Raw genomic sequence first — 17,526 nt, 5'->3', positions numbered from 1 at the left:
AAATTATGGAAAGATTGTTTGAAATGCATTAAATGTATTACCTTTAAAAATGTATATACAGTATGTTCATGACATCACAAAATTTTACCATAAAACATGTAAATATTTTAAAAACACACCAACATTTTCTTGTAATGTATGATTTTAATTATTTTCATCCATAATCAGGCTCTAATCATCATGTATCTTATGATATAAAATTAGGAGCATCATTCCAATGTTTTAGATTTTTATTTAATTTCATGAATTATTATTCTTTAGCATGTTGCATAATAGTGGTTCCCTCAGAGTTCAAACTTTAGATGTTTTACTAAGACAAAAATAACAATATTCTATCTTTAAATTTTTATTTTATTTGCATATTAATGTTTCCCACAAAGGTCAATCATTAGAACTGTTACTAAGATGAAAATAACCATATGCATGGTGACTGTATTTCCAAAACTTTTCTGATTTAAGTAAATACATAGTTATTCTATATATATGTAAAATGTTTCAGTTTGTGGCGCTGACACTTTCTCTCCCTCTGATGCACTCTCTCAGGTCTCCTGCCCCCACCCCCACACACAAGCAGAACACACAGGTTAGAAAGTGGCTTTAATCTAAAGCGGATCTAAGCACTTTCCACCGACTTTCTAACAGAAAAAAGATTTTTTTCAACAACCATAAAAGTGCCTTCTTATACAGAACAATTTGCAAGAGTATCATTTGTGATTTATATCAACTCTTTAAGATATTAACTCAGATCGGAGGACAGCTAGAAAATCTTCTCTAATATGTAATAAAAATAAAAATCACAAAGCAATCTTACTAAAATAAGTTATCTTGGTTGAAAGATTATTCATCTTCAGAATTTGTTTTATTTCAGTGGCCCCAAAAATCCTTAATTAACCCTGTCCCCCATTTTGTGGAGGGTGAATTCGATAATTCCTATACAACTTTTAACAAATTGATGAGAAATTCAAAACCATTTCACATTCAGCACATTAGATTTCTGACTGTGTCTCTGAAATGGATCTCATCCATGGCTCATTCAAATTAGGAATTCAAATTCAAAATAAACATATAAAAACATACAAAAATGAAGTTGACTTATGACATCATGAAAAACTGCACGATTAAATAAAAACACCTTTCCATTACACACTAACCACAAAATTTATCAGTAAATAGAGGTTTAGTTTGGCTTATCATCTTCATATTTAGGAATTTGGGAACTTCTGAAAGATCTATCCATGCCATGAGAATATTTTATTAAAAAACCAGATCTTTCAAGTACTCTTCTTAAACACAGCGTGTCTACATAGAAACATTTGCATGCTTCTGCCCACACACATCTTGATTCTTTCTGTGTACTCACAAGTTTTTTTAAGGAGTGTTGTTGTTGTTGTTGTCGTTAGGAGAACATTTTGACACAGTGCTATCAGACAGTAGCTAAGTCATCACATTATCACTCTCTAGAAACAATGCTCCTATGAAAAGCCTCAGAGAAATAAGCAATACTCACAGTACTTCTAGATCTCTTAGAGCTCTAAATGCTCCATCTTCAATGCAGCTGATCTGGTTGTAATCCAGTTGCCTGTTAAATGAATTAAAAGACTCTGTGTAAGGGAAAGGAGCAGAAGCAGGGAATAGGAGACCTGAAGACTTCTGAAGGGGCACTGAAGCTCTGATGACACTCCCCGAAGTGCTTCCTCACACACACTCATCTGCTCAAGAATGTCACAAGCCATTCTGCCCTCTCTGTGCAGCTACTGAAATCTCTTTTTGTTCCGAACTGTCTGTGCAAATAGCAGCCCTTGGAAAGCTCTGGTAAATAATAACTGCACCTTATATTAAATGCCATAGGAATGCAATTTCATTACATCAAGAAAAGCTATCCATTAAAAGCTTTCAGCGTCATCTCGCTGAAACAATTTCATTAAGGTAAAGGGCTGTAAATCACTTAATGTCACATGCACCCCCTCAGTGACCTAACAGAATCCATTTATCAGAGAAGCCCAGCTGCATGTTAATTTCACTATCCTTGGCAAGAAGGAGTAAGACTACTTTCGGGTTTCCATCTTTTAATGGCAGTTTCCTTTCCAGACTCCAAACTGAAAACAAGAAATGACGCTGTGCATCTCCTCTCCCCAACCAAGAACACACATTAGAAAGCTTGCAGTCATCATAAACCAGGCTTCACTACTCTCCAAATCTGCATTTCTTATCACATACAAATTCTCTTCAATGTCAGTCTAGAATTTTTTAAGTTAAGAAACTTTCAGAATATGATTCATGAAGAAAACTATTTGTTCACTATTACGAAATGAATTCATTAAAACTTAAATGAAACTTTGGGTATTTTTCTTTAAGATGCTAATTTTAACCCCAAACAATAAATAAACATCGACTGTAAGTATTTCATTACAATAGCGTATAGAGTATGAAAATAGTTTTACCTGTTATTTCTGTCCACTCAATAATATATAATTTAAACAAATGACTCTTCATCAGTGCTTTAAGTACTGAACGTAAATATTCAGTTTTAGAAGGAATAAAATCCATGCCTCAAAGTTGCTTAAACTCTTTTTTTTTCTTTTTCTGGTGTTTGAGATGAAAAGTCTTACTGCTCATGTGAATGAATTTACTTTCAATCTGGGGGAGAAGGGAGGTGGGGGAAGGAGAGGGAAGGGAAACTGTGGTAGGATGAGTTGTACGAGAGAAGAAACTATTTTCAATAATACACAGGAAATTGTCTTCCTTGAAAGAGAGAACCAAGTACTATCTACACTCCACTTTGTTTCCAGCAAGCAGTGCTAACCCTGGTATCTTGATGCTTGGAGACATTACTGTTCCAGTAGAGAAAAGATATGTTAATGCTTCACTTGATAGAGAAATGAAATGTTAGCTCTCCATGATTGCTCTGGGAATGTGGATATACAAGAGTGAGATTACAACCATCGTACAAATGTATTTTACCCTTGCTTCAAGTCTGGAATTCACCAAGAGGCCTGATTCACATTTGAGGATCACTATGAAAGAACTGTTTGAACATTGCATAAAACAACTAGTCCTCTCACGAGGCTACAGAATAGAGGAGCAGTGACTTCCTCTGGTGACTTCCAGAGAGGACTCTTTAGATCACTTGCAAAGTATGTACACAGGGGATATCTTATGAATGAGACATCTCATTTTTAAACCAGTCTCCAGGGGACACAAGCATAAACAATAGTACCCGATCCAATGTCATATAAATAGTACAATATAGGCCAATATAAAAGCAGATCCATCCTGGGAAAGATAGAGTTCCATTCCGTTTATAAACCTAAGCTTTCCCCAAATACTACCCCAGACTCCTGAAACTGTAAGAGTTGAAAGCTTTTCCCACTTATTAGGAAGTAATGCAGAAGTATAATTTCATTTTCCAGGAAGACATTTAAAGCCTCATGATATAATATGGCTGCTGTGGTTCCAAGAAAACACTTAGATTCTTGAGCACTTTTGATTTTTAAAGATTAAATTCATTTAACAATTAAGCTAATAGCCTTTTTATTTCAAAGTGCTAAATATATATCTACACTACCATTCTATAACCTCTTGAACAATTTATCAAAGCCATTTAAATTAGTACAGTGGCATGAAGTGTTACCCTTGACATGCTACAAAAGAGAAATTGTTTCCAGACAAATTGGCAAAATCTTTTAATGCTATCAAATTTGCCTAATGCAGTCTCCAGGTTAATCTGTAAAAGGGTGAGCTGTATGTTTGCCCATATCTTATTATCCTTAGCTGTCAATGTATAAATCAGTGCTGACACAGCTTCTTCTAAATCATGCATACAATGCACAAAGGGGAATCTGGAGCATGCCAGAAAGCACTCAGGCGAATCTTGTTCTACAAGACTAAAAGACCCATCACTTTCCTTATGCCAGAATTTGTACTGTTGCTGGAAACTTAAACAATTGAACTCCTCTTTGGTATTGTGAATGGTTGCATGTTGTTCTTGACAGTTTAAAAAATATATATAAACCCTATGGTAAAGATATTAGGAATGTTTGAGTTTCATAGGACATGAGTTTTCTTAAAAGTTTTATGAATGTTGCCAAATCTCAGATCACATATTTCCTAGGAGTGAAAATAATTCATGGAGTTGTGAATAAGAAAAGAAAGCAAAAACCCACTGGTGAACAATTTCTTCACCAACTGTGCATTTTGTAATATTTAAGTGAGTGGCTACAGAAAATATTGTGCTTCCATGATTGCCCATTAGGCAATCTCTCTGTGCAGAACTCCATTTGTCTACAGGGTTCAAAACAAGCAGTGTCAAAATACTGCCAAGCACAATTGATTTGGGGGTTTCTGGACTCTTTTCTTGCACCTTAGTTCTCTTGCTCTGCATATATCCCTCTCAAGGGCCCTCAAGACCTGGGTGCTTGTGCCTACCGTAAAAAGAAAAGGGTCTGGTCTTGCATATAGAAAAGGCTATCTTTCCTTAGATGTGATTTCCGATTAAAACATGGAATTGTTATGAATTAAGGAATCCAGACACTTTTTTTAATTCTCTAAAATCCCAATTAATTATTCAGCCAAAATTTTATTTGTTAAAGGGCTCAAATGAGAAGAACATTAGAGGGAGTAGGTAAATTTATCTGATACTTTCGTTGTACATGAGCTGCATTTCGCCTATGAGGAGATTTTTCTTATTATTTATTGGAAGAAAGAATCCTACTGTAGTTACATTTTCTTAGCTCTTCATTCAGTCTGGATTACCATGGGTGTCTGTATCTTCTCTTTATAATTTCCACTTTTAACCTTCACTTTGCTCCTTCTCCAGTGGGAAAATCCCACTAGCCTCTACACCACTGCTCTTACCAGTGGATTTGCTTTTTCAAGTCCTGCATGGTTTCAAGAAAATAAAGAGGCTGAACGGAATCATCACCTTCATCCTCATCCTCATCGCATTAAGCATTAAGTCCTATGAGTCTCTTTTCAGCGGTGGCCAGCGATGCACTGATACCCAGAAAGCCCCAGGTTTCCCATATTGGTGGTTTCTAGCTTGGGTGACAATAGTCTCAGGCTGCATCATTTGCCAACAGACTTGTACACTGAAAAGGATACTCTGTGATTCACATACAGAATATATAAAGCTCATCTGGTTTTATTTCACAGTAAAGAGTCTCTGAGGGTGATTAATGGAAACAATATATAATGTTTCTAACTTTAAGCCTAAAATAGGTATAATAAGGACGAAGTTTAACACAATACAGCTGGAGATACTGTATTTTGTTCTGTTTAGGTTTTCTTAAAATATTTCCTATTTCTTTCCTCCAAAATTTAGCTACAATACACTATTTTAATCTCACATAGAAAACTCACTGCATAGTGTTAAATTTAGATGATTGCATCTCTATCCACAGCAAACATGATTTTTCTTTAGCATCCAAGAAATAATATTCAATTATTAATTGGCTCTCTTTCATAGGAATTAGAATATTTAAAATACAGTTAACTGTGAAATATCACAGAACATTAAAATCCACAATTATGTGTGATCCAGGCAAGATGTACCAATTTCTCAAAGAAGTTTATATGACAATGCCACATTTTTGTTATATTTTTAATTTCAGGTGTTAGAAATGGTGTATTATTTATATTGCTGCTATAAAATAAAAGACTCTAAACTCTTATACAATTTTAAAATGAATCAAAATGGTCAGAATCAATAAAAGAGTATTTTACAATGTAAAGAAACTGAATTTTTTAAAAGGCGAATTATAGGAAAAAAAGAGAGGAAAGTCTTTTAATATGGGTATAGTATCTTTTGTCAGGGTAAAATTCAAGTCATATAAAATTGTACATATGCAAATCCCATGCCAACTGTTATTTAAACAACATTTTGTAATTGAAATAATAACATATAAAAATATAAAAATAGTGCAATTTGGACTATATCAATAAACATCCAAAATATTAACTTAAACTACCATACATCTCTCAGAATGAGCTCACCAGCAGAAGCCTGCTTTGGGGCACTTCATGCTTACGTGAGAATCTATTCTAAGAATTTCAAGAATTTGCACTACCTTAGATTTCATTCTTTCACAGTCTTTCAAGCAATGCTTTCTGTATCTCAATAACAAGTATTTTCAGATTTCACTAGAGTTATCTGTATTACATACATACATGCATTTGCTAGAATACTCTTTACTACAAACGTATATGCATTTGCTATTTGAGTGGAGGAAAAGAAAGGGATAGCCTGCAGATTCAAAAAAATATTTCATAACAGAAAATAGAGGAAACACAACTATAACGATATTTGGTTCCCGTCATTTCTAGGAAAACTAACCAAAGTTGTATGAAACTAAAACCGATTATAATAAATACTTACATTTACTGACCACACTGCATGTTATATATTGGTTTTATGAAATCTCATTATCCTTCATAGTCAATTGAGAAGGTAAATAATGCCAGCATCTCAATTGCACAGATCAAATAATAAGACTCAAAAGTCTGAGAACTTATATACAGTAAGTAGCAAATACTGTGTTTATCTTTGATTGCAATTGAGACCGATATATTCCCAAAGTCCCTGCACAGTATCCAAGAGCAAATTCACAATGCTTCTCTGCTTCAGGTAAATTTTTAGATAAATGTATGGGCGTGATTCAAAGTAGTGTAAAACTCAGAAAACATTGTGACAACTGTAGGTGGAGGGAATTCAATTAGTGTAGAAAAAATATATATCTCTTTAAATATCTAGGATGTGGCTTAGCAGTAGAATGCTTGCCTAGTGAGCATTAAGCCCTGGATTCAATTTCCAGCCCTATATCATACCAAAGTGGTCACACCTTACACACACAGAAAGAGATAGAGCTAGCTAGCTAGCTAGCTAGATAGACAGATAGGTAGATAGATAAGATAGAAAGAGAAGAGTAGACTCTAGTTAGAAATGAAAATTTTACCTAGAGATGAGACAACAGCTCCATGAAAACAAAAGTGTGTGTAGAGTCACTACAATGTTAAGAGATTGTTTTTAGGACTAGGAATATTTGGGTTTGAGCATAGAGCTGCTGTGCTGAAGCACAGTTAAAGGCAGGAAGTCTTTGTCACAGGCAGAATATAATAACTAGTCATAATGTCTACAATGACCAGATATTATAACACTCTGAAAACTCCATATTCTTGTAGACTACAGAATTAGAGCTATGTTCATATAGTTTTGCTTTAGTATCTTTAACAAATACGACATGAGATTAAATAAGAGAATTTTGAACCTGGTCATCAGGAGGTGAAATCAGTAAATCATGGAAAAATATCTAGTAATCTAGTATCTTTGTTAAAATTATCTAATAAGACTATAGCCTGGAGGTCAAAATCCATTAGGAGGCTGTTGTATAGTTCATAGGTAACAAAGTATGTTCACCCACAGTGAAGACATAAGAAATCTGAAGGAATGTTCTATTTCATTGAACAATAAAACAACCATGCTATCCATATTAGCTTTTGTTTTATGGGTTGGTAAATTTGTGTTCAAAATCAATCATCTTTTCTTGTATTTTGTTTGCTTTATTTTGTTCTGTTTTGGAGGCATTTTTGAAGATACATTGCATGTATTATACAGTCATGGGAGAAAATCCATTATTGAAGAAAGTTGCTTCAAGCACAGTGGGGACCAAAATATGCAAAAATGGAAAGAGTTTTGATGGTTGGTTACCTAACCACAGTTGTTGGAACAGTCAGTATTCTGATGCTTTGGGAGTGAGAAGACAAAAAAAAGACTAAGACTACAGGACCATGGGACAGTCCCAAGTTCTAAGAGTGGCACCTGCCCATCCTGTCCCCTGGCTCCACCCCTCTCCTTTTCACCAACAGATTTCAAATTCTGTGTGTGTCATTCTGGACTATAGGCATCGTGCATCTGAGGTATGACTCTCATGAAACTCATTGCTTGCTATCATTTGCTTTAACAGCTATAACTTCAGGTAGCTTCGAAGGTTCTATGATCTATTGAATTCCCTTGGATTTTTATATAAGAATAAGAAAGACCATTCCCATGAATGGAAAAATGGTTTCAAAGTATTTCTAGCTTCAGGCCTACAAAAAGCCGCTAGGGGATAGCTGCATCTGAGCACTAGGTTTCATTTGATAGTGAAAGGCTTTTATTTTAAGAAAAATTATAAACAAAGTCAACTTGCTAACTGACTAAAGAGGACATTTTGTAATTAGGACTTATGACAGAGGTAATAGAATCTCTTGCACTTAAGGAGAACTCACACATTCTTCCCTTTTAGGGTTATGTATTTGTTCTATACTATATGGCAAACTCTTGATCATGTATCAGCATGGATTATGTTAGTAACGACGAAGAGACATCAGGAAAGAAATTCAAACCAGATAAAGGTACAATCCATGAAATGTGTTAGGCTCTCTATGTACCTCACATAAAGTTGAATACAGTTCCATTTCATGGGTTGAAATGGATTGATTGGAAAGAATAAAATTAAATAACACAAAACGGGACATAAAAAGAAATGTGACAGCAATCCAGTAAATAATACAATTTCTAAATATCGTATGCAGATTTGCAACAACTAATTCTCTTTCTTGTTTGTCAAATTCCCTTATTGTTAATAAACAATGCATCACAGATTGGATTTTTTCCCCAAAATGTCATGGTCATGAATATTTATTATCTGAATGATACCATGAATTCCTTTAAGAGAACCATGCTGAATCATTCTGTAAATTATACATTTGTCTATAGATTAATGCACATGAAATTTTATTAATGTTTTCTTCAGTGCCTATAAAAATAGCTCATTTTCCCCCAAGGAAAGCTGTTATTTGCCAACAATGATTATTTTTTCTTAGAAAAAGAGAATAAAATTCATAACATTCATAGCTGTGGGGTAATTGGGATTGGAAAGGCACACACAAACAGGAAGAGGATATAGACGGGAGAATGTAGGATGACAATCACAGAGTACATCATAAAGATAAATAACAGAAGAGAGGAAGAAAGAAGCAGATGTGCAGTCTCCTTTACACAGTACCTAAACTAGTTCTTACAGGCATTCAATTATTTTCAATATTTATCCCCATATCCATAAAGAGAGTAAAGCAACTAATATGAGTTTTGTGATAGGAATGATTACAACCTGTTTCATTCCTAAGTTTTTGTTTTGATACTTCTTTCTACTTAAGTTCCAGGGCAAAGAGAATCAGGGATTTTTTTTCCCTAATAAAATAGAGGATGCTCAAGACACATCTGTACTCACAAAGCACGTGCTGCAAAAGAAAACTGACAGGTCTCAAAATTAAGGCCAGACTAAATATGAATATTCTCTAAGAGGATGAGCTTAAATGGAAATACCTAATCAGGAGCTTGAAAAAATATATGCTGCAAGGTTTTCTTTTAAGATTTGATTAAGAGGCAGCAAAGCTTCACCAATTCAGCATTAATCTGTTAATTATATATAAGAAGACTCTAAGAAAAACTTCTGTAAGCATTTGTTCCCTTTATGAAGAATCATCCTTTGGTAATAACAGGGTATCAATAGTTCATAGTTTGTGACTTTAATACCACATATGAAAATCTCACAAATACTGCTGCTGGAGGCTGTTAGAAATGCAATTATTTTGTTGATATTGTAACACAATTTTGTTTTCCTAGTATCTGGCTGTTGAAAATGTTAAATTGATTCAAGTTGTGGCGGGCAGGGGTGGGGGGTCCTGGGCAGAAAGAAGTTATAGAACAAAATACAAACAGTATTTTAATCCAGCTATGAACTAAAGATAGCAAAAAGTTACTGTTAGTTCTCCCCTGAGATGCTTAAGACCAAGATGAACGCTCATCTGTCTCAGATAGTTTAAGTAGGGCTTGCCTGGAGGAAGGGAAATAAAATGTAGTAATTTGCAACATTTCCACAGCAGGAATTTTATATTGTCAGGATGCTGCCTAGAGCATGTTTAGCCAGACCTCAAGAGTAAACCAAGTGCTGTCACCAGAAATCTTGTAGCAATGGGGACTGCTTTTCATCAGGCTCGGAAGTGGCAGATCTGAAAATTTTGCTAGACTAGAGCAGGTTGCTACTGCAGAGAGCTCTCCCGGATACGGGGTCTTGATTCTGCTCTGAATTAATCCTGCTGCTCTAGCTCCTTTTTCTCTTGTAACCTGTGAATAATTGTGCAGCTGTGATTAGGACACCATGAAAGACAACCAACTTAGGAGTGAACACACAGGCACAGTAAAGATGACAAAATACGGTTCTCTTCTGTCCCAGTGAGTACTAATGTAGCCATCAGTGGTATGCTGCTGATTCATGATGGCTGTGACTAGTAGTTTAATAATAATGTAAATTAAATTTTATACTTAAAAAATAGAAGATATATTGCTTACCTGACCCATGAAATGAGAATGATTTTTGAAAATACGGTTTGAACTCTGAAGTCTCTTTTAGCTATTTAAGCCGATTAAACCGTCTTACACATTACAAAGTTCAATCTTGCCCTCTTTCCTTTTCTATTAGTTCATGGAAGATGACAAGAATGGGAGGTTTTGTGGGGTTTTTGTTTGTTTGTTTGTTTTCTTTTTATTATTATTTTAGTGTTACCATTGAGGTCTATACTGTCTCTTACGCTTCCTTTCTTCCATGGAAACATGTTTCCACAGCTTACTCTATGTGGATGCTATCAGACAGCACCTCCCACATGTGGATACCTTGTGTCTCATCATTGCTTTACTTCATTAAAAAAAGAAAATCACAGCCGGGCGGTGGTGGCGCACGCCTTTAATCCCAGCACTCGGGAGGCAGAGGCCGGCGGATCTCTGTGAGTTCGAGGCCAGCCTGGGCTACAGAGTGAGTTCCAGGAAAGGCGCAAAGCTACACTGAGAAACCCTGTCTCGAAAAACCAAAAAAGAAAAGAAAATCACATTACATTTCTTGCACACACCAAATAAACAAACCGAAAATGCATTACATTTTGGTCTTGATACCAAGTTCTTTCTCAATTTACTCCTATCTACTATTCACAAACATATAATATAAGACAATCACTTAAATTTCTCCCTACATTCTTTCATGAATTTTCTTCCAGAGCTCTCTGACAACTTATTTTTTAAGTTGTTCCTCCTTCAATTCCTATAATATGCAATCTCTTATTTATAAATCATTGTTTTGTTGTATGTTCATTTAATGTTTCATGTGTATTTTCTTCTTTTCAATTTGAAATTCCATGTCTAATTGACTCATAATAGAATATTCATATACATATTAAAATAATCTATTAACTAAATTCTAATATTGAAAATTTTCTCATATTCTACTAGCCTGTCTCCTTTGTAAGCCATTTGTTCATGGAAAACTTTTATAAGTTATTCACTGAATAATTTATAATGAAACATAATGCTATAGTTTCAGAGCAATTTACTGGTTTAAATGATCTCTCATATCTCATTTGCCTAATAACCACAACAAACCCAAAAAGCTATTATTCATTTTATGAAATTAAGTACGAAGGGTCAAGAGGGGTTGGATGATTGCTTATGTGTACAAATATAAAATATAGGAAAACTGTCTCAGGCTGTAATCCTAACCTCACTGTACAGCAAATGTAACAGTCTTTGAATTTGAGGAAACTCATGAGTGTATGAGGGGGAGGTTTAGAATGCCCATTTCACATGGCAGCTGCCCTGCTCTCTCACTTTCCACTTAATCTCTGAATTTGTCTTCTAGTTAAATGAAGAAAACATGTTTAACAAAATCCCTTGTGATGGATCAGTATTCCTAAATATAGACTTACACATAGGAAAAGACAGTCAGTTGACTGAAATTCTTTGACTATCTGAAGAATAGTTAAATGCACTTGCATTAAGTGCTTAATGATAGTACCATTGTGAGGTTACAAGTGATATTCTGCAGGGTGGCCAGTTGTAGCCATTGCAACTTGAGTGGGTACAACCCAGAAATTCTTAAGTAATAGCATATTCACAAATAATACACTGAGACAGATTGGATCCCCTATGTTAGCAGGCCGACTTAAGTGTTCTTAAAGTCCCAGCTAGTAAAGATAGAAAGAAAGCAGAAGAAATCCTTTTTGTCTAAGTGCACGTAAAAAATCACCACAGTCACGATGTTAATGGCTTTGTATATTTATAACCACAAAGCTGTACTTTTCTGCCATTACTCGAGAACTCAGAAAGCATAGATTCAGGATAAAGAAAAACACATTTCTACTGCGGAGAGGTAAAGGCCAAATCCGTGGCTTTATCAACACTTGTCTTCTTTGACAAGGGACAACATCTGTCTCACTTTCACTACTAGAGAAAAACGGTACTGAATTCTCCCATGAAGAATTCTGAATATAAGTTAATTCTTGAAAAATGGCCTGCCCTGTTTATGACTAGCTAAGAAATATTGGGTTGTAAGAGTTAATCTTGGCACACAGGGCTCTTCACTCCTACATTCCAAGGGATTGCAATAGCTAAGGAAAACATTTTAACCCCAACACGTGAAGTAAATTGAAAAGTCATTTTAAAGGACTAACATGGTATTTTGAAATTGATAAAGATATATATTGACAAAATAGGTTTACCATTGAGAAGTTATATCTGAGAGCTATGGGCACTTATACACTGTGTAAGAAACTAGATTAAATATTTATTAAGGAAAATAAAGAAATATGTTTTTCCTTTTCTTTTTTCTTCTTATTAAGGGTGGTTATTCATATAGTCCTCCAAAGATATGAGAGAAAAGATTTGAGAAAAATACACATAAAGGAAAAGGTGAATTTATCATTTTTACCCTTCTAACATCTAAAAACTCCAGACAAAGCTGCAGCTCTGAGTCATCTTTATCTTTAGCTGGAAAATATCTATTTCCAAAGGAAAGTAAAACTGTTTATATGCTGCACTTTCTGTATACCCTGACAGAAACTGCAAAGAGAGCAAGAGCGAACTCGGGAGAAAGTGAGAAAAACACACGATCATATCATTTCATTTTCCTGAAAATTATAAAGCACTAATCAAAGTATTTTTGAATTAATATTATAATGACTTGAGTTGTCAAACATCTTTACAAACAGCAAAATTTTATGTTGCTATTGGAAAATCTTAAAAATAAGAAGAAAGTTATATCAGTATTTACTTTTTCTGTTAATTTAAGAAATGTAAATCTGACCAAAAAAACCTCAGATGATTATAAAAAACTATAAATTAAGGTGTACTATATACTCACAGATTTTTAATGTCAACTGCCCCACGGAAAGCTTTCCTTGGAATTGCTTGAATTTGATTTTCACTGAGATCACTAAAAACAATAAAAGAAAGGAAGATAATGCTATAAAAACATATTTTTGCTTAGTTTAATCGAAGTGATAAGTAATAGAAAAAAATTACTCCACAAAAACACCCTCCCTCACAAAAAAGGACAAAACAGTTTAATACAAACAAGTAACTATACAACTAATTAATTTGTAATTCTCATGTACGTTAAAGTTTGGAATATGTATCTTTAATCTATATTCTATCATAAAATATGGCATTTTTATTTAAAGTTGACATAATTTTGCAAAATAAAGTATAAAATATTTCATTGAGACAAGTAGTAGATTTTTCATAAATGAATTTCAGGAGACTTTGAAGCTTTAGAACTTAACATTGGCTCAAAAATCACTGTTGTAACTCAGCTTCCTAGAGAAGGATGACGATACTCAGACCACATAGTTAAGCTTCCACAGCAACTTCAGTATTATTAAAAAAGGAACATGAAAGCACTCATCCAACAATAAAATAAAGTTTCTTCATGGAATATTAATAGTAGGCTGATTTGAAGGCTCCCCTGAATCTATTATAATCACAAACATAGAGAGTCTATATTTACATCTTAATTTAATTAAGAAATACATTTTAATCAAGGGCGAAAAAGCACTCTCAGTTGAGATGAAGAGTTTGGGAGGAAAAAAAAACCACTCATTGTAAAATAGATCATTATTTTCCCTTCCAAGAGTTCAGAGTCAATTCTAAGACAATTCTCAGAGCTTAGATGGTATTATTAGCCTTATCACACAAAGTACAAATACATACATAAAATGATATGCCCCTGGAAACAGAAAATTGTCTTCTAGGTTTTATTCACATGAATATACAGTAAGAAGTTGAAATATCAGGCAAACTATTAAAATACCAATGACGCTCTTCAAATTCTAAGATAACCCATTCTCTCAAAGAAAGGTGAAGCTACTGACCACTGATACACAGCAGATGACGACCTCAGCCGTTTTCCACCGGGTGGATGCACAGTGAGCAGGTTGGTCCAGACTCCCTCTCTCAAAGCTGCTTGTGAGCAGAGCTCATAATTTACATGCTTATAGCCACACCAGAGAGAAGAGGACACAACCGGCTGATACAGAGATTTAGTATGTGGTCCTGACCTCATTAATGCCGAGTTTTAGACAAATGAGATTTGAGTTTATATCTCAATATGCTTAATGTTCAAATGAAAAATGTTTGCTAAGCAATATGTAAAGAGAGAAATGTTAGTTACTTCATGACAGAACGTCTTCAGCAAAAATTACAAAGATGAAGAAGAAAAGGAAAACAAGAAAAATCTCATATTTGACTTCAAAGAGTAAATTTACTCATCTGTGCTTAGGCAGGAAACACATCCTGAAGCAATGCAGTTTATTGTTGCTTTCAATCATTTCAGTACATCCTTAAGAGCAATAAAATCCCGTTTCCTTAAAAAGCTGATTTCTCCCCCTTGCCATTGATTAGGACTGGCTTCTTTCCGTCCTTTCAAAATGACATCAAGTTTAGAGTATTTAGCAATATATATTCTTAAAGTCTTGATGGCAGAAGACTTGTTCAGAGGAGGGCACAGAACAGAGATATTTCTGAGGAAGAAAAACCACAAAGTAGCAAGTGATGAGGAGGAAAAACAGATGGAATTCAAGCAAATATGAAACCTATCATGCTTGCTGAAAATGATTGTTTTCATCCTGCTGTCCCTGCCTGATTCACTCTTTCTAATCATTCTCCTTTCCACTTCTCAACCAAGGAATACTTCTGAGAGCATTTAAGCAATGATGGCAAAAATATTTACTCCAGTTCTTGAGTTTTCTCTAGTCTCTGTAGCCTTCTAATCCCTATAACAGGGCCCATTCCTTCTCTGTTAATCTTGGTTCTGCTGTAGTTCCAGGCCCTGCAGTAAGACTCAACTACCTTCAGAGGGATGGGAATGGTAAAGCCTTAGGTGGCTCAAATAAACATAGCTGTGGCACGCTGCAGTTTAGGAGGGATATCATTCCTCACTTTTATTGATTACCCATGACAGATTCCTAGATCATAGAATAGCTTCCTTTAGCTAATAGTCACCAATCTTTCCTTTCCCTAAGCCTATGAATGACTAAGTGGCTCAAAGCTCGATATTTCCCTAAGGTTGATGGCTGAGTGTAGCTGTTTCCCTGGATAGATAGTTCTTGAGCACGGAATGGAATCTAAGCATGAGTGCCCTGTCCACTCTGTCAGGCAGCTTTAATTATAGATCCCAGGTTCCTGGTGAAGAATGGGCCTTGTTCACCTGGAAAGAAAGAACCTGACATACGCAATAGTTGATGCTTCGAAACGAATGCATCATCCCATGCTCTAATCACCATAACCATCTTATAAAGCAGGTATTAGAGGAGAATTTTGTAGGAGGGATGCTTTGAAAATATTATCAGTGCTACATGATAAGACTGATTGTTAAACACATAAGAAATGCAGATAAACACTGAGCCCAGACTTGTAAACTTCTAACAGTGATTACTAAATCTGCTTTGATATGCTCTTCCTGCATTTATGAACTTAGGGAAGGCTTCCTTAACTCATCCAAGGCTTTGCCTTATGTCATTTGTACAGTGGTGAATTAGACTACATATTAGCGATAGTTCATATTTCTTACATTTAACTAAGTATGGTTTTTCAGTCAAGTTTATTCACTTGCTATCCACTAAATGTGGAGTTTCAGGTAGTGTATTAGAGGTTAACGAATTGAGTGAAGTTACTGTCCTGTTTCCAGACAACTTAAAAATCAAGTAAAGAAGATGAGGTAAATAGCGAAATACGAAAGTGCCATAGAAGTGTTGGTTGCACACATAGTGCCATTATTCTCCTTAGAAACCAGCTATTTGTCCTTATTGCATTTGCCTATTCCTTGAAGATCAATGAAGGCACAGGGAGGCATCCCTAATTGCAGTCTATTGCTCTATGAGGTGTGTAGAACACGCACGGTGAGTCAGAACTACTGAGTGAGTAGGATGGAGCTACCATGGGAGGAAATCTGTAATTATATCACCAGGCAATAGAGTGTAAAAATCTGTTTGAGTGGAGATAAATGACTTGATTGGACTTGATTTTTAGGAAGATTAATCTGGAAATTGAATTTCAAAGCAGGCAGGGATAACGGGAAGAGACGTGCTAGGCAGTGTCTCCAAGAGTCAGCTAGTGTCCAGTGCATGAGGTATTATTTAGAGGAGAACATTAGGCTATAGAATCTGAAGGTGGTTCCAACTGGAAATTATTTGATGTCAACTAAGGTGACTATCATCTCAGCAGAATTTCGAATCTCGTGAATTTTCTGGGCAGCATGGTGACAAAACTGTAAACCAAGAAAGACAAGTGTGCTTGCCAGGCCCTGGGGAGGTGAGACAAGGTGATCAATCAGTTTGGAGATTACTAAAGTCCTCATTCCTAACGTGAAATTTCTTGGAAAATTTTAAAAGTACTGAAATTGACTTATTTTCAATTGTATGTGTATTAAGAACTTGCCTTCACCTATGCATGTGCACCAGATAGGCCAGAAGAGGAGGATGGGTCCATAAAAACAGGAGTTACGGATGGTTGTGAGCTGCTGTGTGGGTGCTGGGAACCAAACCTGGGTCCTCTGTAAGAGCAGCCAGTATTCCTAATTTCGGAGTCATCTCTTTAGCTCTGAAAATACTGACATTTCTGAAAGACAAGTTGATTCATTTTCCTGAAAGTGACAGGGAGGTGTAAAGAGCTGCCAAGACTATTCCCTGCAGAATCCAGTCTCCATGAGGCGAAGGTAATGTGATTCCAGCAGGAAGAACCTTACATGCTTTGCATGTGCATTATTGAAAAGACTTCCAAGAAGGTACACCTGAGAAGGGAGTCACATGGCCAGTCACAAAGCCCTGGATTTCTCATTTCAACCCTATCCTTCCACAATGTTCAGTCCTTCCCCAAACACACCTGCAGTGCCTGCATTCAAGTCCTCCCCTCCTCCTCCCCGACTCTCCTGACCACCTTCAGGACATCAGTGGATGGCCAGCTATCCCCATTTCTTAAATGAGTCAAACTCCTCTCCTTGTTTTGATTCATGACCAATTTTAAAACACTCCTAACCCTAAATAATTGTTATATCAAAAACTGAAATTATATTAAACTACACCCTCCTGAAGTTCTTCTGATCTTAATTGAGGGGGGGGCACTATCCTCACAGAGGCTCAGACCTTTGGGTATGTTATAATTGCCATACC

At 35.5% G+C, this 17,526-nt stretch overlaps 1 protein-coding gene across 5 annotated transcripts in view; it reads right to left on the bottom strand.

Annotated features, from left to right (window-relative positions):
• Positions 1-17,526, bottom strand: part of Slit2 (slit guidance ligand 2) — a 346,124-nt gene that overhangs the window by 123,748 nt on the left and 204,850 nt on the right. For 4 of the 5 annotated variants that reach the window (XM_052734901.1, XM_052734903.1, XM_052734902.1 and 1 more), the window contains exons 5-6: positions 13,224-13,295; positions 1,508-1,579 (exon numbers count right to left, since the gene is read on the bottom strand). In XM_052734901.1, coding sequence (XP_052590861.1) covers positions 1,508-1,579; positions 13,224-13,295 — 144 coding nt within the window. The remainder of the gene's footprint in view (positions 1-1,507; positions 1,580-13,223; positions 13,296-17,526) is intronic. The other variant, XM_052734905.1, reaches the window with a different exon arrangement.

This window comes from Peromyscus californicus, unplaced genomic scaffold, assembly GCF_007827085.1.
Source record: "Peromyscus californicus insignis strain IS unplaced genomic scaffold, ASM782708v3 Scaffold_13__1_contigs__length_99412109, whole genome shotgun sequence".
In the NCBI taxonomy this organism is placed as follows: domain Eukaryota; kingdom Metazoa; phylum Chordata; class Mammalia; order Rodentia; family Cricetidae; genus Peromyscus; species Peromyscus californicus.
This window is presented reverse-complemented; position numbering and strand designations above follow the sequence as displayed.